This window comes from Borostomias antarcticus, assembly GCF_949987555.1.
Source record: "Borostomias antarcticus genome assembly, chromosome: 27".
Lineage (NCBI taxonomy): Eukaryota > Metazoa > Chordata > Actinopteri > Stomiiformes > Stomiidae > Borostomias > Borostomias antarcticus.
Window position 1 is genome coordinate 6464271 of NC_140260.1, and position 27949 is coordinate 6492219.

Genomic DNA, 27949 nt, shown 5'->3' on the forward strand with positions numbered 1-27949 from the left:
GGTCTACGGTGTCTGCATTTCACTGATCACTGGTCAGCGTCAAATCAGCGGTGTTCAAATATCCCACAATGCACAGCTATTTCTTGCACGACAAAGACGCCATTTTGGTAAGGGCAGTTCTCAAACAGAAATACTCGGCTTTAGAAAATATACATTTTATTACACAGTCGCACTGGGTAATGAAAATAATAAACTGTGACTCTTGCTGTGAAGCAGTACATCTGGAAGATGATCGAGGACAGCGGGCCTGGGATGAAGGTGTTGCTGATGGATCACGAGACGGTAGGAGCACATTGCTAGAGGTAGAATTGAGCTGTGTGAGGGGTAGTTGTGTGTGAGGGGTAGTTGGCTCAGTCTGCATGCACGACATGGAGACCTGCCCCATTAGCTGAGTCCACACCCAGGCAATCCATAGAACATCCTAACCATTCTGATCTACTCAATCCTAGCTACAGTACTCATTCTGATCTACTCCTATCCTAGCTACAGTACTCATTCTGATCTACTCAATCCTAGCTACAGTACTCATTCTGATCTACTCCAATCCTAGCTACAGTACTCATTCTGATCTACTCCAATCCTAGCTACAGTACTCATTCTGATCTACTCCAATCCTAGCTACAGTACTCATTCTGATCTACTCCAATCCTAGCTACAGTACTCATTCTGATCTACTCCTATCCTAGCTACAGTACTCATTCTGATCTACTCCAATCCTAGCTACAGTACTCATTCTGATCTACTCCTATCCTAGCTACAGTACTCATTCTGATCTACTCCAATCCTAGCTACAGTACTCATTCTGATCTACTCCAATCCTAGCTACAGTACTCCATTCTGATCTACTCCTATCCTAGCTACAGTACTCATTCTGATCTACTCCAATCCTAGCTACAGTACTCATTCTGATCTACTCCAATCTGATCTACAGTACTCATTCTGATCTACTCCAATCCTAGCTACAGTACTCCATTCTGATCTACTCCAATCTGATCTACAGTACTCATTCTGATCTACTCCAATCCTAGCTACAGTACTCCATTCTGATCTACTCCAATCTGATCTACAGTACTCCATTCTGATCTAGTCCAATCTACTGTGTGTGTGTGTGTGTGCATGTGTGCGCGCGCGAGTGAATGGGTGTGTGTGATTGTCAGTAGCCCTTTACTCTGCAGTCACTGGGACACACTGGGACACACTAAGACACACTGGGACACACTGGGACACACTAAGACACACTGGGACACACTGGGACACACTGGGACACACTGGGACATGCGTGTGTATACTGTAGGCCTACACGATGCGCCCAGATTCATCCCGCTGGTTGTAGAGGTGGAGGAGGGAGAGAAGACACTGTCTGTCAGCCTCATTTATACTTCATTAAACGGCTCATGGCTCATGGCTCTTGGTTGCCATGGAATGGAAGCTAAAGACAATGCCCAGGCATTCCATTCCATGGCAACCAAGAGCCATGATCCGTTTAATGAAGTATAAATTAGGATGACAGACAGAAAATACACGTAGAACTATTGCAACAGTTGATAGCTAAGTTAATATAGCAAACTAGCCCTGTGTGCTACAATTACACACTGTCATATGATATTTTAGGAGAGTAAGTAACTGGGTGACAGGCTAATTACCTGCAACTTAGCGTTATCCTAGGCTAGTACTGTACTAGCTACCTACTTTCTTCCCAACTCTGAATCAGACTAGATGTCTGATTACTTACAGCCACACACTTCTAGCCAGCCATCTGATATTACAGTACTTTCAGAACTGGTTAGTTACCGAAACCCGTCATTTTGGATTGCATTGCATAAAAGTTAAGATGGATTAATACTAAATATTCATCATGTAGCAAGGCTTGTTGTCCACCTTTCTTTTGCACTGCTGGAACAACTAGTTATCTTGTTCTACATAGATAGCTGGCTAAGCTAACTATGTGACTGAAGAGTAAAACAATGCTCGGTAATGAAGTGGTTTGATGACTACGCGCATGTGTGTTAAGTACTAGCTACATAGCTAGTACGACTATATGTCTGTGGTACTACTAGCTACCTAGTTCCAGGTAACTAGGCAGGCTCAAGTAGCTAGATAGGTATGCGACTGAAGAGTAGGGTTACAACTATGCTAGCTAGTGCTAGCTAACATGTAGAGCTGTTTCTGACTTTGCAAGTGTTGGCTAGTAACGTTACTACATAGCTAGCTAGTAGCTAGCCTAGCTTCTTTTAGCCTACCTCGCTAGTGCTAGCTAGCTTGTATCTATGTCCTAGATCCTCTGGGTATAATATTTGATGCCCATACTCTGGGTATAATATTTGATGCCCATACTATCAAAGAGTTTATCCTATTTGATACTCACTAGCTAGCTCCAGAACTTCATCAACACCTAAAGAAAAATTCATTTCATTTTAATATATAGCACTTTTCATTGTGAAAATAATCTCCCAAGTGCTCAAAGCCTATGCGGCATTCCCTCTCTCACTGTTCCGCTAGTTAGAAGCAGTGCTAGCTAGATTATTGCTCATCTTATTTTATATAGAGTAGTCACACTAATAAGTATGTTTTACTTTAACTCTAGCTTTCTTGACGCAGTAAGCGTGATTTGTTGAGTTGTCAACTTTAGCCAGCTAGCTGCTTAGCTAACTCAACTTGAGCTAGCTAACTGGCTGAAGTTGTTTACAGTAACGTTACTGTTGGTGAAGCAAAGTAACGCACATCCAGGTTACTCCGCCCAGATTTAGCAATCGCGACCAATCAGAACTCCTGTCTGGAGCGGAAGTGACGCTGGTATATTCCATTCATGTGCTTTGCGCGAGAGAGCGAGGCGAGCTGAAAAGTGAAAAACGGTTCTGGCAGAAACAACGTCAGCCTGGTAGCAAACACCGCAAGCAACAATAGAAAATGTGTGTATATATCTAGTCAAGTCGAATGTCTCTGTCATCACCATCTTCAGGAAAAGAGTGAACAAGATAAACACGTTTTCGGTTTGTGTCATGTGTGGATATAGAGTGAGATGTTGCCCAGTTGTTATGGTGCATTTGTTTGTGGTCGGAGCTGGCAAGTCGCAAGTGGCAAAATACCTACCTCCGACCTGTGTGCATTCGAGCTATAGCGAATGATATGATGATGATATGATATTGACGTCAGCCGGCAACTGGGGGCTGAGAAACATATCCGAATTTGCGACGACGAAGTGCGAGTTCATGCAACGTTTTATTTAATAATTTCTAGTAGTAGCAAGTCGCAATTTGCCACCTCCAAGTTATAAACGAACGCACCATTAAACTCACTGAGATAGCTAGGTAGCTAAGTTATCTAGGCAGAGGCTTTCAAGTTAGCATTGCTAGCTAATTGTGCGTTCGTTTGTGGTCGGAGGTGGCAAGTCGCAAGTGGCAAAATACCTACCTCCGACCTGTGTGCATTCGAGCTATATACCATTATATAACAGTTACCTGGTTATATCTAGTGCATTCGAGCAACTGGGGGCTGAGAAAAATATCCGAATTTGCGACGAGGAAGTGCGAGTTCATGCGGTGTTTTATTTAATAATTCCTAGTAGCAAGTCGCAATTTGCCACCTCCGAGTTATAAATGAACGCACCATAAGTACTGGACTCAGTCATGCATGTCTGCGGCAAACACTTAGGTGCCGTTTACACGACAACGATCCCTGCAACTTTTGTTGCGGTGTGGCCTTTCGTTTACATGACAACGGCGTTTTGCGGGCCTGAATCCGCAAACTTTTGAAACCGTGTCCCAGAGTGGAATCTTTGAAAACGCCATCGTAATTCTCGCCGTGTAAACTGGCAATACGCAATTCTTGCGAAAAAGGTGACTATAGCGGCTATCCAGTGCCGGTGTTGTGCCGAATTTTCACTCCCAGCAGAATCCTACTCCCCTAGCGCGTGAACGCGCATTCGCTTGTTCTCACTGCAGCTCGTCGGCATAGGTCGATCGACAAAATGAGTGTTTAAATACAGCTCTACCACTCAGTAAAGACCAGAACATCACAAGAGTAACCTAGCAGCTCATCACAAAAAGCGATTGTATATTGTAGGTTTTAGGTTATAAGATGAACGCATCGAAATGTGAACCTCACTAATACATCCATGGAAACTCAGCGTCCCATCAGCGAATGGAGAATATAGCCCACGCTATAACAGCCACAACAATAAACGAGAGCACTTAAAATACATAATAGGCCAACTCCCCCCCCCCCTCATTATCGTGTTTAGCCTACATCTTTAGGTCACTGATGGTTGCCATGTAGGCTACCTGCTGGTTGTATGTAGGCTAGCCTTCAGTAGGCTATGCCATCTGTATTAATATCTAGCTATAAGATAGCCTGTATCAGGTTCTCCTAACATGATGCGTGCGAGTCGCTCTGAATAAAAGCCTCTGCTAAATGATTATGATAATGTGAGTTCACAGCCATAATTATGTGTTTGGTATATCTTATGCTTTACTGTGGATACCTTTTTTGTATTTTTATTGTTTGATTTGCCATAATTGATAATTGTTTATGAAAAAATAAACAGAAAAGGCATCTTATGAGTCCATATGGGCGGGGTTTCATTTGAAGCATGACACTTAAATAATGGAATAATGAATTAAGTCAATCAATATAACGCATATTATACCCATAGGCCTATAACGTCCATATTTCCGTGTAGTCCATGACTATTCCCCAGTAGCACTCACCTCTGTGGTGATCAACTGCTTTGAGAGGTTGGTAAAGGACTACATCTACTCCAAACTGCCCTGTACACTGGACCCTCTACAGTTTGCCTATCGACCCAACAGGTCCACAGAGGACGCCATCGCCCACATCCTTCACACTTCACCTGGGCAAAGGGAAGGGGAATTTAGTGAGATTGCTGTTCATTGACTTTAGTTCATTTTTCAATACCATAACACCCCCCCCTCTCTCAACACACTCCCAACTGCTATACTCCCTGTACATACATAACGATGTAAGCAGGTTAAATATGAAGTGCCTCTGACTTTGCAAACCAAAGATATGAGGGGAGTGAGATTCTGCCAGCCTGTTCGGAGAATACACCAGATACAGAGCAGACCTTAACAGTATACTGACAGGGGAGGGGGGGCTGCATCTAAAATCTCTTGGCAAGTCACAATAAAAAAACATTTTTTGTCACAATATAAATATACAAGCATTCCAGCTAATCCCAGTGTTAAGAAATGCCACTTATGCACGATTACAGGGACTTTCTCCCAGATGTTCTAACATCTACCATTTAAAATATACACAGTGAATCTGTGGGATCACTGTGTATATCTGTGGGATTGACAGAACAACCAAAAGGAAGAGAGACCCAGAGGAAGCCCGGGGCCCTCGTCTGGAGCCCGCCACGGAGGGCCCGCCTGCGAGCGCCTGGTGGCCGGGCTTACCATGGAGCCCGGCTGGGCCCAGCCCGAACAAGCAACGTGGAAGCACCATCTCCTCCATCGTCCCGTGGACCCACCACCCGCGGGAGGAATTGTCGGGGTCGGGTGCGCTGCCAACTAGGTGGCGGTGAAGGCGGGGGGCACCAACGGACCGGACCCGGGCGGCAAAGGCTGGCTCTGGGGACATGGAACGTGACCTCGCTGGGGGGGAAGGAGCCGGAGCTTGTGAGGGCGTTGGAGCGATACCAATTACACCTGGTGGGGCTAACCTCCACGCACAGCACCGGCGCCGGAACCAAACTCCTGGATAGGGGTTGGACCCTGTTCTTCTCCGGAGTTGCTCATGGTATGAGGCGTAAGGCAGGTGTGGCTATACTAGCTAGCCCCAAACTGAGCGCCTCTGTGCTGGAGTTCACCCCAGTGGACGAGAGGGTCGCCTCCCTGCGCCTTAAGACTGTGGAGGGGGGGGGGGGGACTCTGACTGTAGTTTGTGCTTATGCACCGAACAGCAGTTCAGAGTCTCGGCCTTCTTGCAGACCCTGAGTGGAGTCCTATTGGGGGCTCCTGCAGGGGACTCCACTGTCCTACTGGGGGACTTCAATGCACACGTAGGCAATGATGGAGAAACTTGGAGGGGCGTGATTGGGAGGCATGGCCACCACGTTCTGAACCCGAGTGGCGTTTTGTTGTTGGACTTCTGTGCTATTCACGGTTTGTCCATAACAAACACCATGTTCGAACACAAGGATGCCCACAAGTACACCTGGCATCAGAACACCTTAGGCCGAAGGTCGATGATCGATTTCGTTATTTTATCATCTGATCTGAGGCCATGTGTTTTGGACACTCGGGTAAAGAGAGGGGCAGAGCTGTCCACTGATCACCATCTGGTGGTGAGCTGGTTTCGATGGCGGGGGAAGCTTCTGGACAGACCTGGAAAACCCAAGCGTGTAGTGAGGGTGAACTGGGAACGTCTGGAGGAAGAGCCTGTCCGGAGAGATTTCAATTGCCACCTCCGGCGGAGCTTCTCAGGCATCCCTGTGGAGGTTGGGGACATCGAGCATGAGTGGTCAGTGTTCAAAGCCTCCATTGCTGCGGCTGGGAGCTGTGGCCTGAGGGCCATAGGTACCTCAAGGGGCGGTAACCCTCGGACACCGTGGTGGACAGCGGTGGTCAGGGAAGCCGTCCGACTGAAGAAGGAGGCCTTCCGGGATATGTTAGCCCGGGAGACCCCAGAAGCCCGGGAGACCCCAGAAGCCAGTAAGTCGTCTTCCTTTCCGGTGGGGGTGGGCCTCCGCCAGGGCTGCGCTTTGTCACCAATCCTGTTTGTGATGGTTGTTTTCATGGACAGGATATCGAGGCGTAGCCGTGGGGAGGTTTGTTTGCAGTTCGGTGAGCTGGGGATCACGTCGCTGCTTTTTGCAGATGATGTGGTCCTGATGGCATCATCTGCCTGCGACCTCCAGCACTCTCTGGATAGGTTCGCAACTGAGTGTGAAGCGGCTGGGATGAGAATCAGCACTTCTAAATCTGAGGCCATGGTTCTCAGCAGGAAACCGGTGGCCTGTCCGCTCTGAGTAGGAAATGAGTCCTTACCCCAAGTATCTGGGGGTCTTGTTCACGAGTGAGGGAACCATGGAGAGGGAGTTTGGCCGGAGAATCGGAGCAGCTGGTGCGGTTCTGCAGTCGCTTTACCGCACTGTTGTGACGAAAAGAGAGCTGAGCCAAAAGGCAAAGCTCTCGATCTACCGGTCTATCTTCGTCTCCACCCTCACCTATGGTCATGAAGGATGGGTCATGACCGAAAGAACGAGATCACGGATACAAGCGGCCGAAATGAGTTTTCTCCGGAGGGTGGCTGGGGTCTCCCTGAGAGATCGGGTGAGAAGTTCAGTCATCCAGGAGAGACTCGGAGTAGAGCCGCTGCTCCTTTGCGTCGAAAGGAGCCAGTTGAGGTGGTTCGGGCATCTAGTGAGGATGCCTCCCTAGGGAGGTGTTCCAGGCGTGTCCGGCTGGGAGGAGGCCGCGGGGTAGACCCAGGACTAGGTGGCGGGACTACATCTCCGCACTGGCCTGTGAGCGGCTAAAGATTCCCCAGGCAGAGCTGGTTGATGCTGCTATGGAAAGGGATGTCTGGGGCCCCCTGCTGGAGCGGCTGCCTCCGCGACCCGACCCCAGATAAGCGGATGAAGATGGATGGATGGAATCTGTAGGATCATTGACGTCACATAGTGGGATGCCCTGCACAAGATGGCTGCCACGTCGGACGTGAGTCCATTGGAATTCTACAGCACAATGGCCAGTCTAGTTCTTTATAATGTCTATGCTCGGATCATGACTCGGATGCACTCAAGCACTGTGTCACATGAGATGCGGTGGGCTGTGGGTAGTTTCTGCTCCTAAGTCCGCGAAATTTCGGACTTTCGGTAAGTGCGGTTAAAGTGCACAAAATGGCGGCAGTGGCGCACTTGTGGACCTAGCAATTACGTTTTGGGACTACCCTGAGCCCTTGTGGACTTAGCGGGAATGCGCATGTAAGGCCACAAGGCCGCGAGTGCTCTGCACTTTCGCCTAAGTGCGCGATTTGGGATTCAGCTAATATAACCCAACATTTGGCTCTTACAGTGATGACACGGCCCCACTTCGTGCCTAATAGCCATCCGCGAATAGAAGAATATGAGTGATATAGCCTACTTTACTGCTCACAGCTCAGTGCAGCTAGATAGCCGAATGAAAGAAAACAAATATATATAGGCCTAGATAATACAAATAAAAGGAGGACAAATGAAATATTAGGCCAATTAATCTAGTGAGTAAAAGGATTTGTCTCTAATCATGCCGGTCAATTTTACAGCTAGACCTAGGCCTAACAGCTATAATGGATTCTGAAGATGTGAGCCCATCATTCTTACTGCCATAGGGCGGGAACAAAAACCTATCAAAGGCAAGTCACCAGCGAGAAAAGGCCAAGATTAGAAGGGAAACCTCCAACAGTTAACTGTGGTCACCATGGAGCATCTAATCCAGTTGTGTCATGCCAACCAGCATTTCCTTAATATCGGTGCCGGTCCATGTGTCCGGGAACATTTCAATGTCCCGGACAAACGGGAGAAATTCTGGTCATTATATTATTTATTTGGACTTTTCGGCCTGTTGGCCATCTTCAGAATCTATCAGGCCAACATGCCCAAACGTCCAAATAAAATAACTGCATATGGAGCCAGAGTGTGCAACACTTTTCCTTATGTTTTTTGACCAGTTCTTCCAGTGATCGGTAACTCACAAGATTACCTTGGTATGCGATACCTTTTTGTTATCGATAAGCTATAGGCTTTCATGATTCGCATGCTCTATACAAGCGCCACTGGACAGCCTTTCACTTTATTTGTCAACTTTGCTACTTTGAATTACGGCTGTAGGCTAGATGGCATGAATTGGAATAGAATGGTAAATGGACTGCACTTATATAGCGCTTTTCCACCAATTAGCGGCACTCAAAGCGCTTTACAATGGCCTCTCATTCACCCATTCACACACACATTCACACACCAATGGCGGTAGCTGCCATGCAAGGTGCTAACCTGCTCATTGGGAGCAATTTTGGGGTTAGGTGTCTTGCTCAAGGACACTTCGACATGTGGACAGTCGGAGCTGGGATACGAACCACTGACCCTTCGATCATTGAACGACCCACTCTATCAACTGAGCTACAGCCGCCACCATTAGAAGATGTAATTGGTAATTTTAAATAGGCCTACTTTTGATGCCTATTTGAACGGACTGCATCGGTCAATGCAATGACTCCACATTACGCAAGTCTGTTTGTTTGGGACTAATGACAGTCATTTATATAATACTGTATAATATTTTCTCTTTCCATAGTTTTACCCGTTTCATCAATAAAACATCCATTTTACAACCACGTCTCATTGACTGGGAAGGCATTTAGAGCTTCTGGTCAAATCATAGCCTAGGCTACTGGGAGGATGTGGATGACATAACTGTTTATTGAGAATTGATAGGCAAGCTGGGCTATATAAAGAAATACCATGCATGTAGTCTAGATTTATAACATTATGGTTAGACTATACACTTTATGGTAGACTGCCCTCTCGCTCGCTATAAGCGCAGAACCCAGCATCTTTTTTTCCGAGCGCTCCGGTTGTTTTTGAGCGCTCAAAGTTGAAAATATCTCAACTTTTCAGAAAGGCGCTGGTCTCGTTACTGCCGGATCGTGTCATGTAACCACATCCTCCTTGCTCTAAGGCCTATCGCTGTCAGATTCACCGTCAAGCTCGTTCATGGAATGGTCACTGGGCACAACGATTGCTGTCCATAATCTGGGCATTACAATAACATTCAGAACGACTAGCCTATTGATTGCAGGCATAGAGACCTACTGCATATTAGAATAACATAGTAATATAATAACAACAATAATAACAACAATAATAATACTATTTATTATTTTTTATTATTATTAGTAGTAGTAGTAGTAACAACAACAATAATAATAATAATAATAATAATCAAATAATACTCAAGTATTAGAATAGAATAGAATGTCTTTATTGTCATTGTGCCAAGGTACAACGAAATTAAATTAGCCTCAACTTGAGTGCGCTGGACATTATGATAATAATAACATAGAATAGTATACATAATAAATAGAACATAATATAATAGAATCGAATAGAATAGCCTGGTAACAAAATGACACATTTTATAGCATGCATGACGTACAAATCAGCTAGGCCATGAAGCCCAAGGCAGTCGATATGGCTAAAAGACACGTCATTTTTAGGTTTAGGCCTACATCGTATCTGTGTGCTGTTAAGGATCCTTTAAAAAAATATATATATATATAATAGCCTATAACAAAATATAAATGTGTTAAGACTGTGCTTAGGCTAGCCTACTATTGTGAAATAACGACAGGCCTACATTTTACACAGTGGTCTGACAGGTGTGTGAAAACCTGGCGGAAGCGGTGTTCATAAAGGATGTGAATGAATTAGATTTATTTAAAAGTAGGCTAATGTCAAATAAGGGGAACTTAGGAAAACGTCCTTAGCCTGTTGCCTGCTGGCTTGGCATGTGTACTACAGCCTTTGCAAACAAGTTTGCGGATCCGTGTGAACGCGGATCCTTATCGCAATACTGTTGTGTGAACGCGGAACCTTTGGGAAACGCAAAAGAAGATCTTTCCCGTTTTGGAAAATTATTTGTTGTGTAAACAGGGCCTCAATCACCGGTAAGTAATATGCGTAGTCTACATTTTATAATTACCATTTGTAAGTGTGGACTTGGCAAAGTGATCAGTAGCTAGATCACAAAACGACCTCAGTAATGTCAGCGCGCCTATTGCAGTGGTTGTAGCAAAGGTAGCTAGATATGTAAAGTAGGCTATCTATAAAGAATTTGACCTCCTGCTCTCCGAAGTGCTCCTAAGTCTCCAAAGTGTTGGTTATCCTCAGGAATGCAAAAAAAGCTAGCATCATGATAATACTCACACCCGCCTCTAGCATCAGCTGTCTATGATTTATGTTTTTATCCTTCTCCTTTTATGTAAAGCATTGATTTGTATGAATGGTGCTGTATAAATAAAAGGACATTGACAAAAGCTAGTGCAGGCTGTTGAAGGGGGAGAGGTCATGGGAACAAAGTTTTCCAACAAAGTTTAGCATTATTAACAGGGGGTCATAAAATAATTATGCTCTCCACATAGGAATTATAAATGTATTTGAGAGGGTGAAATCCAGTCTAGCCTAGCAGGTGCTAAATTGGATCTGCACTAACGGCACTAAAGTAAAGTGGAGAGACCATGAGGGCAGCAGTTACATAACCTCTCTAGACAGAAAAAAAAGTCATAGGTAACAGAAATCGACATTATCTGGAGACTCGATGCGGTTATTGTAAATGTCAGGATATGACACCTCCGGCCAATCCATTGCGATTTTCAGCTAAAAGGACACTATTCTGAGTACTCAGAAGCTCTCACGACAAAAACATCTGGGAGCAAGCTATGATATTCATGGACACCAATGAGAATCGGGTCTGATTTTCAACCCGATGCTGATCGGCCCACACAGATAGTAGGCAGTGCAGATAGGCTGATTTGGCCTCTGATTGGTCACTGACCGCAGATTTCCACTTTTCAAGTATTGCTAACAAGTAGTCTGGAGCCTGTCTCGTTCGCAGTTGTTTCGCCGGTCTAGAGCGGAAGCACGATGACGCATCGCATAATCCTCTGGTCTGGACCGGAAGAAGAACAGTTGTTGTAATGTTTTTACTGTAGGCTGCACATGGTAAAGTTTCGAGTAGATAACATTCGCGATGGCATCACCAGGCATAACACAGACAAAGGTCTGAGCACCATTTGTAATTGTACTGTAAGAAACATGACCATTTAAACATTTCCCAAGTTTCATAATTTCTAACCCCTCAACCTACAACAGTTTTGGCCACCAGAGGGATCTGATGAGATCTCATTGTCAACAATGCGGTAAACACACTAGCATGACCCAAGACATGATGGTTCAATATGTGCAGGTTTATTTGGCGATATTGAAATGTCAACTATTATAAAAAATAAAATAATTTACAGTCTTCACATACTAGTATTGTTCAGATTTTAACTTGTTTTAATTACATTTCCATGTCAGTATTATAAAAATATAAAAAAAGTAGTCTTTACATACTCGTATTGTTCAGATTTTAACATGTTTGAATTTTTACAACTTACATATATTTATTGCCAGAAGAATAATCACAGATTTCAATAATAATAAAAAACTACAAGACACCGTGGCATACATCTTAAGGATAACAGGAACTTAGAATACTGAATAGCAGTAGTGGGATTATACCATCCTGCTCAGGGTTAAAGAACTAGAATGTTACATATAGTTATATACTGTAACCGTTTTAGTTTTACTATGCCATAGGTCTACTGAGCTGAGTGATCCTTGTTGTCCTAGCCTGTGGCCTTCTTTGAGGCCTTGATGAGCGCTGGGGAGGGCTCCCACTTGAAGCATGGCTCCAGGTTAGCCATCTTGATGGTCATGATTGACAGGGTTCCATCTAGGGCCATCTAGGGCCATCCTGGTCTTGGTCTTGTTGAGCCCCACCATGGAAAACACTCGCTCTGCATCTGTATGGAGTGGGGCAGAACCAGGGCCAGCTTTGCGATGAGCCTCTTGAACTGGCTAACCCCCGTCACCTTTGAAAATTGAACTGTGTAAATACTCTACAATAGGCCTCAAGCACAGCAGGCATTTTGAAATATTGAGGTTGCTTCTAATTGGTTCACAAGCAAACATTGTGTAAGCTTCAAATACTCTTGCAGAGTTCCATTTATTTATTTAATGAATATTCTTTGTAGAAGTGTCATGGCCATGTGTCATGGCGAGGCATCTTGAGAGAGAGACTAGGCTCCTGTGCGCCATGGACCATGGGGCTATGTCAAGGATATTTAGATAACTGTTTCTCAACTAGCATAGTGCAACATCAAACCAACAACATCATAAAATAAACCTTTTACCAGGCAGTTTTGGGACCTTCACAGGCTTCACTTCACTAGTCCTTCACCATGCAGACGTGCACTTGCTAGGCTAGAAATCAATGAAAAGTAGCTCATTACTAGCTAGTTGTGACATCTGAGCTAAGGTGGTTAGCTAGCTAAATTCTAGTCACTACTGACAGCAACTGTCTAAATACTAAATATTGCAAGGTAAAAGTTCTGATACAAGTGACAGCATAACTTGTAAATATGAAATAATTACTTACTTTTTACGACTCTGTAACTGTCTCATGAATCTTCCCACCTTGTTCAAGCACCATGGCTTCTTGCAATGAAGACGTTTTGAAGAGCTGACACCAGTATGGTCTGGAAAGGATGACCCAGTCTCCAAGCACCAATCACATTCCATCCCAACCCTTTTTTATCATTCAATCCGGAGCGGGCAACATTTGACGAGCTGCCCAAGCTGACTCTAATAGGTTAAAATCGATAGCAATCAGCGACATGCATGGGGGGGCCAAGTCCAGGGATACTGCAACATTTTGTAAAAAAAAAATTCCATTTGAAATTCCATTGCGCCGTGTGTGACGAGGCTCGATTCCGTGTGTCTCATGGCCAATGCGTGAGAGTTGGCAACCCTGGATTCGGGTAATGTAGGCTTAGGGTAGCTGGCTAGCAAGCATTACCCAAAACATCAACTACACAAACAATACACAGCCAGAGAGCTAACATTAAGCTAACAGTTGGCCAGGCTTGATAGACCAAACTTTTTCCATAACCAGTTGGTAAACAAGCCAACATGTCTTTCTTGTCCTGGGGTAGTTTGAAAGTTTCAAACAAAGTCACTGTAAATTCTTAATTGCACTTTACTTACTTGCAAATGGTATCCGACGATGACTTCTACTTCCATTCATTTGGTGTGACTATAAAGTCTAATATAGGGCATCATGTAGTCTGGGTTAGTTGGGGCTGCAGGGACCATCTTCCTCCCTGGACACCTCCTTTCCTTCGCCTTACTCCTCTCCCCTTCAAAGCCCTGAAGTCCTTCTTGGCAGAGTCGCCTCCATAGAAGGCATTAATGAAGCAGCCTTAATAGAGGGGTGAGGTGATGTTGCCACTTCGTAGGCTTTAAGTTAGCATTGCCGTCATTGTGAAGTGTAGTCCAAAAACCCTATGTAAAAAGTGAATGGGATTTGTGAAAAATGCTGAAAATAAGGTGTTTCCCAGAATAGAGTATGTTTTGTTCTAAAAGTTAAAATACATAATTGAAGGCGAGTTTTGGTTCTGAGGTCGATGTTGTTGATATATGCTCACTGACGAAATTTGTTCTCTGCATTTAACCCATCCTTGCTGTCCTTCCTCCAAGAATGGGAAAAGGAAGAGAATAAGAAAAGTGAAAGTGGAGTCCTGAGAAGTGAAGGCAGCTGTTCACCTGGTTCCCATTCCTGCTGCCCCTCAGGATTGCTGCCATACCCTCAGCCATGCCTCCGACTCGCAGATCCCCGAAGACACCGAGGAAGAAAGTCCGCAAGTTGACCACCACCGCCGCCAGGAAGAAGCAAACCTGAACCTCGGCCCAGAGGAGGAGGGGGGTCCGCTCCCGGGGAAGAAGGGCAGGCGGTGCCGCGCCTGCGAGCCCTGCCTGAGGAAGACCAGCTGCGGTGCGTGCAGCTGCTGCCTGGACCGTCAGATCTGCGAGATGAGGAAGTGCGTGGCGCTGCGCGGGAAGATGCCGTCGTCACCGCCCTCCCCCTCCTCTTCTCAGGTGAGGCGCAGTTTAAATGGTTTGGTACGGGGGCGTCGACGGGTGGCTCTGTAGTCAGAGCGCCAGACCGCTGACTGAAAGGCTCTTAACCCCGAGGCTAGCTCATAAGATCCAAGGGTGCCGGCCAGGGCTCTAAGCTAACATTTTTCACTAGGAGCACATGTGCTCCTAAATGAAACAATTTTGGAGCACAGAAAGAAATTTAGGAGCGCAACCAAAATTTTGAAATAACACATTCTTATTAGCAACACACACATTAGGCCTACTGCCAACAACAATAAACAATAATAACTTGCTCACCATACAGTAGGAGCTCTCATCCTCCTATACTATTCCCACACACTTCATCATGTGCATCGGTCCTAATGAATTCTACTATTCCCACACACTTCATCATGTGCCTTGGTCCTAATGAAGACTATAGCCTACTATCCCCACACTTCATTATATGCATTGGTCCTAATGAAGACTATACTATTCCCACACACTTCATCATGTGCATTGGTCCTAATGAAGACTATAGCCTACTATTCCCACACACTTCATCAGGTGCATTGGTCCTAATGAAGACTATACTATCCCCACACACTGCATCATGTGCATTGGTCCTAATGAAGACTATGGCCCAATCCCAATACCCCCCCCTTAGCCCTAGCCCTTATCCCTACCCCTACATTTTGCACGTTCACGCATAGGGTAGAGTGTCCCATTCCTTTTAGCTTCTAGGGCTAGGGAGCATATCGAGGGCTACTGGACGTTCAAACAGCCCTCCAAAACGAGGGTTTTCAGACTTGAAACCGAGGGATAGATGAAAATTCACACAATGCTTTGCGAACTTAGGCAGGGATATCAAACAGCTGCCGGTGCCGTGAAAAAACGTGGGTAGAAAGCCCAATATCTTTGTCTGTGGAAAAGCTTAGTTTAATGTAGATGCAAAGGAACATGTCATTGGATCGTTATGACACGCATTTCAGGAAAAAAAACGCTTTTTACGATGTCAACTGCATTTCATTGCGTTTTGATGTGAATCTAGTAAGTTACTGGTAGTCTACGGTGCAATATTGAATCTAATCGAATCAATAGAACTTTGTGTAAACAACGATTTTTGAGTGACAGTTGAATCGACTCCCCCCGGGCCTCACCGAATTCCTCTCTCTCCTTGGTTCCACTTTGCTGGGCAAAATACGATTGAATGAGCTTAATTTCTTCATTTTGTTAACGTTACTGGCAGGGGCATTCGGCGTCGTTTTTGAGTGAGGGCAGCTGAGCTGTCATTGCGCGTCATCACGAGAGTTCTGCGCGTTGCAGGTTGCAGTCGTGGGACTTGTAATAAAAAATAAAATAAAAAAAGTTGTGGGACTTGTAGTTTTGTATACGGGTGCGCAAAACTTTGACTCTAGTTTCTAGCTCTGTGGCCTAGTGGTAGAGTGTCCGCCCAGAGACTGGGAGGTTGTGGGTTCGATCCCTGGCCGAGTCATACCAAAGACTATAAAAATGGGACCCGTTGCCTCCCTGCTTGGCACTCAGCATCAAGGGTTGGAATTGGGGGGCTACATCACCAAATGATTCCCGAGCGCGGCACCGCTGCTGCTCACCGCTCCCCCAGGGGATGGGTCAAATGCGGAGAACAAATTTCACACACTCAGGTGTGTGACAATCAGTGGAACTTAGTCTTAGTCTTAGTTAGTTTGATCCAATTTGCATGGATTTATTTTAGGCAAAACATGCGAGTGAAATAGTTGAAAACAGTACTCGCACAGTGTGCTCCTAAATTATTTTTTCTGATCAAAATTTTGATTTTCAAAACTATTTTTAGTCGCAAATGCGAGTAAAATGGTCGCACCTTAGAGCCCTGCCGGCCACACTGGCTTGAACCTGTGCTTGACTCAGTCGATGGTTGAGGTAGAAGACCCTGTGCTTGACTCAGCCGATGGTTGAGGTAGAAGACCTTTCCTATCGGGGGCATCAACACAGTAAACAAACACAGGAAGATACTGAGTTAATGCTTGGGAACGATGGACAGTTGACAATGCATAGGGTTTGTTTAGGTAGGTAATTTTTCTGAAGTCGCCCTAGCACCTTTTCTTTTCTGTTGTCTGTTGGGGGAGCAGTCTGAGCTCATCTGAGAGGAACAAGATAAACAAACTGAAGGCGGGATCAGTGATCGGCCATTCACCTGACTCACTGGAAACCATAACCCAGCAGAGAGTGCGCAGAAAGCTTAAGTGTATCCTAGACAATGTCGATCACCCCTTGTACCCTGTGTTCAACGAGCTAAGAAGCTCCCATAGTAACAGACCTGTGCTGCTCAGGTTCTCCACAGAGAGGTTTAGAAAGTGCTTTGTACCAACTGCAGTGAAGCTTTTTAATGAATGTTGCTGTCGATAGCCAATGTTTTTATGGTCTCTGGTTGTTATGCTCGCTTATATTCTATTTACTTCTACGGTGTTGTCCATCTACTTTTTTATGCATTGAGATGCACTATATATGTTGTCTTGTCTGTTTGTATCTGTTTTTACGGTGGCACTAAATTTCCCCCCTGTGGATTAATAAAGTCAACTCAACCTGAAAGAATTTTGCAGTGCTTGTTGCATTTCATTAGACAGGATTTTGAACCGGTTGGACCCAAGGTCAAGTTGTGTACCTCACACCTGGTGGCTGTGCTCTGCACTGAGGAGACCTAGCAGCTGGGCCCCATGGTCTCACTCAGAGACCAGAGACACTCCCTCACTGCCACTGTCTACTGCCTCCATAGCAGGCAAGTCTTTCAAATGAGTTGAAAAATCGCTCCTCTTCATCAACCTAAGGATCATGTTGTGATTTTCTGTTTAGTATGGTCTAAACCGGTATCGGGCCTCGTCACAGGTGCTACCGGGCCTCGGAAAGTATAGCCTAAAATAAAATAAAAAAATAAAAAAATAAAGCATGTTTTTGGTGTTTTTTATGGGGGGTGGTGGGGTAATACATTTATTACATTGAACTGCGTACAGTCGGTTGGTCATTTTCTCACAGTAACCACTATCTGTGAACCCCACAACAATTTACAGATTTTGAACTTCCGACCCGGAAGTTCCAAATAAAGGAGCACTTCCGAGTTGATCTTGAGCTAGCCACATTTATATCAGTGTGTTGTTAGGCCTACTTAAACTTATTATTAGGCCTATAATAATAATAATAATAATAATAGTAATTATTTTGTGTTGACACCAAAATAATATGCATTTAATGTGTTTAAATCAGTGTGCTGTTGTTAGGCCTGCTTACATTTATGAAAAAGCGACTACACTACAACGTTATAGGCTCCAAAAAAAGAGAAAGATTTAGGCTACCCCCCAGGCCTCGGAAAATTTGGCTATATGAAACTCGGTGCAAAAAAGGTTGGGGACCCTTGCTCTAAACTAGCACAGTACAGGTTTTCCTCTATCTCGTCAGTTCTGAGCCAGGAGGAGTTTGTGTAGCTGATGTTAGTTTTCTGGGGACAACGTTAGGGTTAGTTATCCATGCTGAATATCAGTGGCGATTGCTCCTATAAGCCTGGCTTACCCATACAAATACACACACATACAAATACACTTACCCATACAAATACACATACACATACAAATACACTTACCCATACAAATACACATACACATACAAATACACTTACCCATACAAATACACTTACCCATACAAATACACTTACCCATACAAATACACATACCCATACAAATACACTTACCCATACAAATACACTTACCCATACAAATACACTTACCCATACAAATACACTTACCCATACAAATACACTTACCCATACAAATACACTTACCCATACAAATACACTTACCCATATAAATTTGTGGAAATACAGTCCACGTTACGGTCCGTTGACAGCAGTCTTACTAGCTCATCATTCACTTAACATTTTAGGCCAGGTAAAAGGACTCGAGAGCGTGAACTTAGCTTCCTGGAGCGGTGGGCTAATAGGCCTAGTAGGCTAGTAGCCTAAACACTCATTAGTGAAGTAAGGGGAGTAGGCCATTGAGTGCTGTGCCCTAAGGGGGTGTATTTTATCGTCCTGTCATTCCTTCGTAGTGCTTGGCCATTGTTGTCATATCTCTAGTTTATTTAGTGTATCCCTAAAAGCTTGGTTGTTTCGGCCCAAATATTGCCCTCTTATTCGCTCGCTCTCAAATTATTGGCCTTTGTTGATGTGTTAAAAAACAGTAGCCTAGGCTACTGAAGTTTTCCTGTATGTTTTTTATCTATAAAAATACCAATGCTCAGCACCCATCTGGTGCCGTGAAACCACCCATCAGGGCATGCTTTGAAAGCGCACCGCCCAAATAATCGTTCGTTGGTCCTGGCTTACCCGGTTCATGGCCAGTGTAGTGATCTCAGGACAGGGGTGATCATATTTTTGGGTGTTGGTGAGAACCCTAGCTGCAGCATGTTGTTGGTGAGAACCCTAGCTGCAGCATGGTGTTGGTGAGAACCCTAGCTGCAGCATGGTGTTGGTGAGAACCCTAGCTGCAGCATGTTGTTGGTGAGAACCCTAGCTGCAGCATGGTGTTGGTGAGAACCCTAGCTGCAGCATGGTGTTGGTGAGAACCCTAGCTGCAGCATGTTGTACCACCCTCAGTCTATTCATTGCTTTACTGGAGAGTCCAGTGAATAGTGAGTAGCAGTAGTCTAGACGACTGGTTATGAAGGCGTGTACTAGTTTCTCTGTATCGCTACGGGAGAGGGAGGGTTTAACTTAAGCAATATTTTTTTAAGTGGTAAAAAGCCTTGCCTGTGACCTTTCTAATGTCACAGGCAATGATATCATGATCCACCGTGTCAAAAGCAGCAGAAAGATCAAGAAGCATTAAAACAGAGAGATTACCATTATCTAAGTGAATTCTGATGTAATTTACAACTTTGACTAGGGCTGTCTCAGTGCTATGATTTGCACGGAAACCTGATTGGAATTTTTCAAAAATAGAGTGTATTTAGATGGTCTAATAGTTGCCACAAAACAAGTTTTTCAGTGATCTTGCTCATGAACATGAGATTTGAGATGGGCCTGAAATTGTTAAGCACAGATGGGTCAAGGGAGCTCTTTTTAAGGAGAGGCTTAACTATGGCCCTTTTGAAGATGGAAGGAAAAAAGCCAGATTGAAAATCGTGATTTATAATGTTTAGAAGTTCACCAGCAAAGCATGTATAGACTAGTTTGAAAAAACTGGTAGGGACTGGATCTGAAGCACAGGTAGAAGATTTGAGGTTGTTAATTGCTTTTTCCAATAGACTTTCATCAATGAGGTTGAAGGAAACAAATGAGCTTGTTGGCCGTGAGACAGGGTCTATTTCTATATAGTTACTAACTTGTTTTGTGGAAATAACACTCCTGATGTTGGATATCTTGTCTCTAAAAAATTCAGCTAATTCATTACATTTGTTATCGGAGAGAAGTTCAGAGTGTGTTGGAGGAGGAGGATTTAATAATTTGTCAATTGTGGAGAACAAGACACAGGAGTTGTTTTTATTAATGTCAATTAAATTGGAAAAATATTCTTGCCTTGTAATTTTGATGGATTGATTGTATATACAAATGTTCTCCTTTAAGATGTTGAAGTGAATTTGTAGTTTTGTTTTCCTCCATTTACGCTCTTCCCTTCGGCACATTATTTTAAGAGAAGCTGTGTTGTGGTTTTTCCAGGGGGCCTTGGGCTTGTGAGTGACTTTTTTAACTTTAAGAGGAGCCACGTAGTCAATGGTTTCTTTTAGTCTTTTACAAAGGCAATCAACAGCAATGCGAGCAAGAACAATTGTTAGGAAACAAACTCATAAAATTTTCAGCAGCATCGGAGTCAAAATATCGTTTCTTAATGGTGCGTTCAGTGAGCTTAGCTATATCACATACCAGGACAGAGAAAAATTCACAAAACTGGTCAGAAATGGTCAAATCAGAGACAGAGGTGATGTCAATTGAGACACCCTGAGTTATAGGGTGGAAATGCTTTTTTAAATATTTAGCATAGAACTATTTAGTCGCAGCACAGACATGTGTAAACTTCCGCAAACTAGGTAGCCTAGTAACATAAACAATAACAATAGCTACCGTAAGTAGTTCCTCTTCCTGAATCCCTTCTGCGGATTGATCCACACATCGTCGCTTCAATACAAGTCAATGGATTTCATTAAATGATCAATAAAACCCTACAGGATTCATACTTTGCGGCGAATTTGATGTCAGAACACCAACGGACACCAATTACCCCCTCGGTGAGCTTCTTGTCTTTGAAATCGAGAGTTTAACATGTTTTTGAAAGATTTTTCAAGATGCCCATCCACATCCATTGTATGACCAAAACGGTGGTAGAGCAATTATCAGACTTTCTCAAAAGCTACTGAATGTAGATAGCTAGTAGGGATGTCCCGATACCTTTTTTTCACTTCCGATACCAATCCGATATTTATTTATTTATTTTACTCCTGAATAAATAACAGCAAAAGTTGGATATTTTTCCTTCCACAGTTTTGCACGTGACCTGCAGATATCCCCTATTGACGTGACTGGCTAGTAACGTTGCCTAGTAATGTGAGCCTACTTTTTTCCACCACACAGTTGATTAGAAGAGTAATGCGCGACTGTGACGTGCGGATCGGGGCTTTTTTATTTTTTCCAATCCGATCCCGATCCAGCGTTCTGGGCCAGTATCGGCCCGATACCGATCGGATCGGGACATCCCTAATAGCTAGCTAGATGGATAGATCAATAGACAGGTAGATAGACCCATCTACCTATCTATCTAGTCGTTAGCCTAAACCTGAGCTTACACCTGCTTAACCTAAGCTTAAACCTGGTAGTCAAGGCTGATGTTCGTTTTCTTTGTTTTCTTCCGGAAAGGGAAATGGTCACGTGATGACGCTGTCTGCGTCTTCAGTTTCAAACATCCAGGGTTGTATTTGTTTACACTGCACCGCAACCCTGGATTTAGAATCCGAAAACACCCCCAACACCGCACTCAACTCTCTGGCTACACCCCCAACACCACTCTCCAAACTCTCTGGCTACACCCTCAACACCGCTCTCCAAACTCTCTGGTTACACCCTCAACACCGCACTCCAAACTCTCTGGCTACACCCTCAACACCGCACTCCAAACTCTCTGGTTACACCCTCAACACCGCACTCCAAACTCTCTGGTTACACCCTCAACACTGCTCTCAACTCTCTGGTTCCACCCCCAACACCACTCTCCAAACTCTCTGGTTCCACCCTCAACACCGCTCTCCAAACTCTCTGGTTCGACCCTCAACACTGCTCTCAACTCTCTGGTTCCACCCCCAACACCACTCTCCAAACTCTCTGGCTACACCCCCAACACCACTCTCCAAACTCTCTGGCTACACCCCCAACACCACTCTCCAAACTCTCTGGCTACACCCCCAACACCACACTCCAAACTCTCTGGCTACACCCCCAACACCGCACTCCAAATTCGAGGGCCAGTTTCGCTGGAGTAGTCTAAACGCAAGGCGCATCGGCGGCGAATGATTTGCAGTTACCAATGAAACTGTAGCAATGTGAATGTAGCATTAGTCTGAGTGACTGGTTCAGCAGGTGGGTGGTAGATGCTGCTATCCAGGCACTGCTGTTCCAGGTGTGATCTCTCCTGTCCTCTCTGTGGTTCTGATCAGCAGGCAGAGGGCAGCACGGCCAACCCAGAGGACCTTCTCATGGAGTGTGAGGAGGACGAGCTGGAGCCCTGGCAGCGGCCCACAGGCGAGTGAGAGAGCGATGGAGGGCTGAAGTCACGGGGCTCTGTACCTGGGCAGTGGTTCTGTATAATTGGGAATGTTGTCGCTGCTGGATCAGCAGTGTATGGGGCTGTGAATGGAGGTCTCATCCCTGTATCTCTGGTAGACTATTGCTGCGTTCCAAATCGCATACTTTTTCCTTTTTCTGTTAGCTAGGCTAGTGCGTACTGCAGCTACCCTGATAAAGTACATACTGTTGCATGCAGTATGCATACATACTACTCAACATTGCACCTTGAACTTTGACCCCCTTGCTTTACATCCGCCGCAAAATTAGCCTGTTGGGTCGGAATATCATCTGTCTGCTCTCAGCAGCTCAGTCCATGTGACATATCTTCCGCAGTGCAGGGGATTGTAGGCCAGAACAGCCAGAAAATCATTCCTAAGGCAAACAAACGTCTGCTCCGGTATCAGAACTAGTCATAGTTGAGTTTCCTCTCCCCTTTTCAGACTCAGAATATCAGACCATCATCGTGACTGTGGTCCCAGGATCTCCCACAGAGAGGACCCTGGTCCCAGGATCTCCCACAGAGAGGACCCTGGTCCCAGGATCTCCCACAGAGAGGACCCTGGTCCCAGGATCTCCCACAGAGAGGACCCTGGTCCCAGGATCTCCCACAGAGAGGACCCTGGTCCTGGGATCTCCCACAGAGAGGACCCTTGTCCCAGGATCTCCCACAGAGAGGACCCTGGTCCTGGGATCTCCCACAGAGAGGACCCTGGTCCCAGGATCTCCCACAGAGAGGACCCTGGTCCTAGTGTCTCCCACAGAGAGGCTCCTGGTCCCGGCCAAAACCCTCCTAACCCAGCTCCAGACCCCCATGTCCCAGTTTGCCCGGGGCCTGGTGCTGACCCTTGTACTGCCAGACGGCCAGCCCATCCAGATGTTCACCAGCTGCTCTCCCCCTGGTCAGCCCATCCAGATGTTCACCAGCTGCTCTCCCCCTGGTCAGCCCATCCAGATGTTCACCAGCTGCTCTCCCCCTGGTCAGCCCATCCAGATGTTCACCAGCTGCTCTCCCCCTGGTCAGCCCATCCAGATGTTCACCAGCTGCTCTCCCCCTGGTCAGCCCATCCAGATGTTCACCAGCTGCTATCCCCCTGGTCAGCCCATCCAGATGTTCACCAGCTGCTCTCCCCCTAGTCAGCCCATCATCGTCAGTACACAGGTAATGCAGGTCACACCACCCCCTTCATCACCACCTCCTCCTCCTAGCCTGCCTGTAACCGTGTCTGTGTGTGTGTGTGTGTGTGTGTTGCAGTCACTTGCCCCGGGAGTGTCTACCAACCAGACCAACCCAATGGGATTGATCCTGAATGGCCAACCAATCACCCTTCTCCCTGGTGGTGAGTTGCACACAACGTTACAGTTCTATTGGCCTACCACGCGGCTTGTCTGAATGCTGAAAAAATGTGTTGAATTGCTAATATATCTATCTAGCTAACTAGCTAGCTGTCATAACCTTTTGAGTTTTGTAGGTACAGTAATTGCGTGAGAGAGAATGCATGCGCTCTTGCCACCTAGCCAGCTAGCAGCTAGCGCATTTTCCATTGTTTCCTACTGTTTAGCAAGTATCCCAACCCCCCCCCGTCTCTCTCTCTCTCCAGACCAGGAGTGCCAGCTGCTGCCCCAGCCCAGCAGTGCCCAGCAGTTGGCGCCAACTGTTGCCCCAGCCCAGGGTGCGGGGAGCACGGGCAGCAGGAAGGGCGATTCTGGGCAGTTCACCACGGTCCAGATCCCCGTCACCCTCACCATCTGCAGCCCCACGGGCATCCAGACCATCAGCACTGTGGCCTCCACCTCCTCCTCCATCCCCCCACGTCCCCTCACCCCCATCATCACTGGTAAGACCCCCCCCCGCATGTCCCCCACCCCTACCCCCATCATCACTGGTAAGACCTCCTCCCCATTACCCCCCATCATCACTGGTAAGACCCCCTCATGTCCTCCACCCCCATCATCACTGGTAAGACCCCACCCCCCATCATCACTGGTAAGTGATGTTTTGTGGTTGTTTACCTGTTGACATTGTAATGGATTTCAACTGATCTAGTCAAAAAGGATTTACCAAGATTCGCTCAAAAGCTTAAGTCTGGTTTATTGAGAAAACAATACGAGCGCAAGGACTTCCGGACAAGCACATGAGTGGTTCATCCAAAGAAGTGAAGCCTCCTGATCTTGCGCTGCCTTATATTCAAGCAAAACACAGGTACGGCGCTTCCAGGATGTGATTGGCTAATCTATTGTACGTCATATGAAATGGCAGGCGTGGCGGAGAATACAGACATGTGACATGGGAAAAGGCGGCAATTTCTTGGAGACAAAGGGACAAAGGGACAAAGGATGGTTATTCTGGTGTAGACAGATTTCTAGGTGTATGGCCTCCTGGAGGCCATCCTGTAGGTTAGCACAGCTATGTGAACGGTTGGACAAAGGTTTAAGGTGTTTGGAATAGAATCCTATGACAACATGACCTCCCTCTCTCTTGTGTGTGTGTAGAGGTAGTGTCATGACCTCCCTCTCTCGTGTGTGTGTAGAGGTAGTGTCATGACCTCCCTCTCTCTTGTGTGTGTGTAGAGGTAGTGTCATGACCTCCCTCTCTCTTGTGCGTGTGTAGAGGTAGTGTCATGACCTCCATCTCTCTCGTGCGTGTGTAGAGGTAGTGTCATGACCTCCATCTCTCTCGTGTGTGTGTAGAGGTAGTGTCATGACCTCCCTCTCTCTTGTGCGTGTGTAGAGGTAGTGTCATGACCTCTCTCTCGTGTGTGTGTAGAGGTAGTGTCATGACCTCCCTCTCTCTTGTGTGTGTGTAGAGGTAGTGTCATGACCTCTCTCTTGTGTGTGTGTAGAGGTAGTGTCATGACCTCCCTCTCTCTCGTGTGTGTGTAGAGGTAGTGTCATGACCTCTCTCTTGTGTGTGTGTAGAGGTAGTGTCATGACCTCCCTCTCTCTTGTGTGTGTGTAGAGGTAGTGTCATGACCTCCCTCTCTCTTGTGTGTGTGTAGAGGTAGTGTCATGACCTCCCTCTCTCTCGTGTGTGTGTAGAGGTAGTGTCATGACCTCCATCTCTCTCGTGTGTGTGTAGAGGTAGTGTCATGACCTCCCTCTCTCTTGTGTGTGTGTAGAGGTAGTGTCATGACCTCCCTCTCTCTTGTGTGTGTGTAGAGGTAGTGTCATGACCTTCCTCTCTCTTGTGTGTGTGTAGAGGTAGTGTCATGACCTCCCTCTCTCTCGTGTGTGTGTAGAGGTAGTGTCATGACCTCCCTCTCTCTTGTGTGTGTGTAGAGGTAGTGTCATGACCTCTCTCTTGTGTGTGTGTAGAGGTAGTGTCATGACCTCCCTCTCTCTTGTGTGTGTGTAGAGGTAGTGTCATGACCTCCCTCTCTCTTGTGTGTGTGTAGAGGTAGTGTCATGACCTCCCTCTCTCTTGTGTGTGTGTAGAGGTAGTGTCATGACCTCCCTCTCTCTTGTGTGTGTGTAGAGGTAGTGTCATTGGGGGCCCCAGAGTCAGCAGACAGTCCAGGGCTCCAGTTGGCTAAGCCTGCAGCAGCAAGCTCCTCCCCCTCCAGGACCTCTCCAATCAGCCTCCCCAAAGGTCTGTATCCTTCAGGATGCCTCTGACCCTCCTCCTCACAGCTGATACTCAGAATACATACTGCTGTGTGTGTGTGTTTGTGTGTGTGCGCGCGCACGCACGCCTGTACTGTGAACATGCGCGTCTGTGAATGTTTTACGTGTGTGTGTGTGTTTGTGTGTGTGTGTGTGTGTGTGTGGTGTGTGTGTATGTATGTATGTATGTATGTAGAGGGGGTATATATGTGTGTTCTGACCCAGTGCAACCCTGGTGTGTCTCTTCAGGACGATCGCCCACCAGGCCTCAGATGTGTATTCGATGTGACACCAGGTACACTCTGGTTAACGAACTCAGAGGCTACATGTGTGTAAGTACTGTACCAACACAAACGTAACTCTGGCGCTGTTTAGCACAGCTCGCTGCATTGTGTTTTTTCACAAAGTGTCGTGTTTTTGTGAAATGTGTTATAGTGAAATGTCGGGCTTTCGCAAAATTTGTGTTTTTGTGAAATGTCGTGTTTTTGCGCAAAACATGTCACTTCCATTTCCAACACAAGAATTCCCGCCAGTGTCCTAGCCAGTACACCGAAATTCTAAAATAATAATAAATTCACAGTCTCATGTCACGAAAATGATTTGTGGGGTCTTGCTAAGGCCAATTCATAAACTAATAGCAAGTAAAGGTGAATATTGAACTATAAAAAAGTTCTCATTGAGCTTTAAATGGGGAAAAATGTGAACCAACGCTATTTAGTCCACAACTGTGTTTACAGCACTTTTTAGTCCACAGCTGCGGTTACATTGCTTATGTAACTAGTTACAGTAACAGAAAATATTTTCATTTCATTCCAAGTCAGACTGCTAGCCACAGTGCTAATTTTCACTATGATAAACTCCATTGAGTTATGCTAAAAATGTTAGAGATCAAAAAGTCCACTAGGCGACCGCCCCTCCAAGGCAACGGGAGAGGAAACACTGCATGAAGGCATACAGTACATGAACCTACAGACAATAATTAAACACATATGAAACAAATGTACAAATACAGCAGAGATACACAAGAAAGGAAATGAAGCCCTTAGGGATGGTGGGGCTCTCACAGAGGAAATCTAGTCTAAGACTCAGAAGACCTTTTAGTGGAGAATCGTTGACATGCCGTTCAGTCTAGGACCCAGGTTCACCCAGGTGTCGAGGAGTGTCAGACACTGTTGATGTCAGTCCCGGTGGGTGGTTCTGGCTAACCAGTAGCAGGTAGCATGGGCTTTCACCCCCACACACATGCTTTGTGAAACAGACAAATATTGAGCCAAGCAAACTGTTGCCTTTTAACCCCCTTGTCTCTTTCCCTCCACCCAGATCTGCAGCATTAAGATCGCCCAGAGTCTCAATAAGATCAACATACTGGAATCTCCCGAACCTAAAAAAGAGGAGTCCTCTGTGGACTCTTCTGGCACCTCCTCTTCTTCTGGGGAGGCCTCCAAACAGACCAAGAAGAAGAAGAATGAGAAGATAAGCTCCAGAGAGAAGAAGAAGAAAAAGAGGAAGGAGAAGGAGAAGACAACCTCCCCAGAGAAGGAGCAGAGCCCCAGACAGAGGGTCACCACCAGATCCCAGGAGGGAGAGAGGGAGAGATCCAGAGAGGGGAAGAAATCCAGGAAGGAAAAGGGAGAGAGAGACAGACTGAGAGAGGAGAACGTAAAGAAGGAGCTCAGTTCCCCCTTGACCACTCCCACCCTGGAGGAGGAGTCCCAGGATGAGCTCATCATCCTGGCGGAGGACTTCTACTACGGAACGGATTGGCGCTGTCGGCCTGCCGCCTCCCCGAGACAAATCAAAACCTTCAGGTGTCTCTACTGTGACAAAAACACCAGCAACAACATCAA

The 27949-nt window shown here is 45.9% G+C and overlaps 1 protein-coding gene across 1 annotated transcript in view; it reads left to right on the forward strand.

Annotated features, from left to right (window-relative positions):
- Nucleotides 1-68: 68 nt before the first annotated feature.
- The window catches only part of LOC311326425 (uncharacterized protein), a gene marked incomplete at both ends in the record, with an annotated part of 37266 nt that continues 9385 nt past the window's right edge, over nucleotides 69-27949 (forward strand). Inside the window, 10 exons of the mRNA XM_084459318.1 lie at nucleotides 69-107; nucleotides 217-282; nucleotides 14396-14701; nucleotides 22376-22457; nucleotides 22943-23661; nucleotides 23755-23839; nucleotides 24101-24337; nucleotides 25975-26088; nucleotides 26352-26434; nucleotides 27423-27949. Coding sequence (XP_084315444.1) covers nucleotides 69-107; nucleotides 217-282; nucleotides 14396-14701; nucleotides 22376-22457; nucleotides 22943-23661; nucleotides 23755-23839; nucleotides 24101-24337; nucleotides 25975-26088; nucleotides 26352-26434; nucleotides 27423-27949 — 2258 coding nt within the window. The remainder of the gene's footprint in view (nucleotides 108-216; nucleotides 283-14395; nucleotides 14702-22375; nucleotides 22458-22942; nucleotides 23662-23754; nucleotides 23840-24100; nucleotides 24338-25974; nucleotides 26089-26351; nucleotides 26435-27422) is intronic.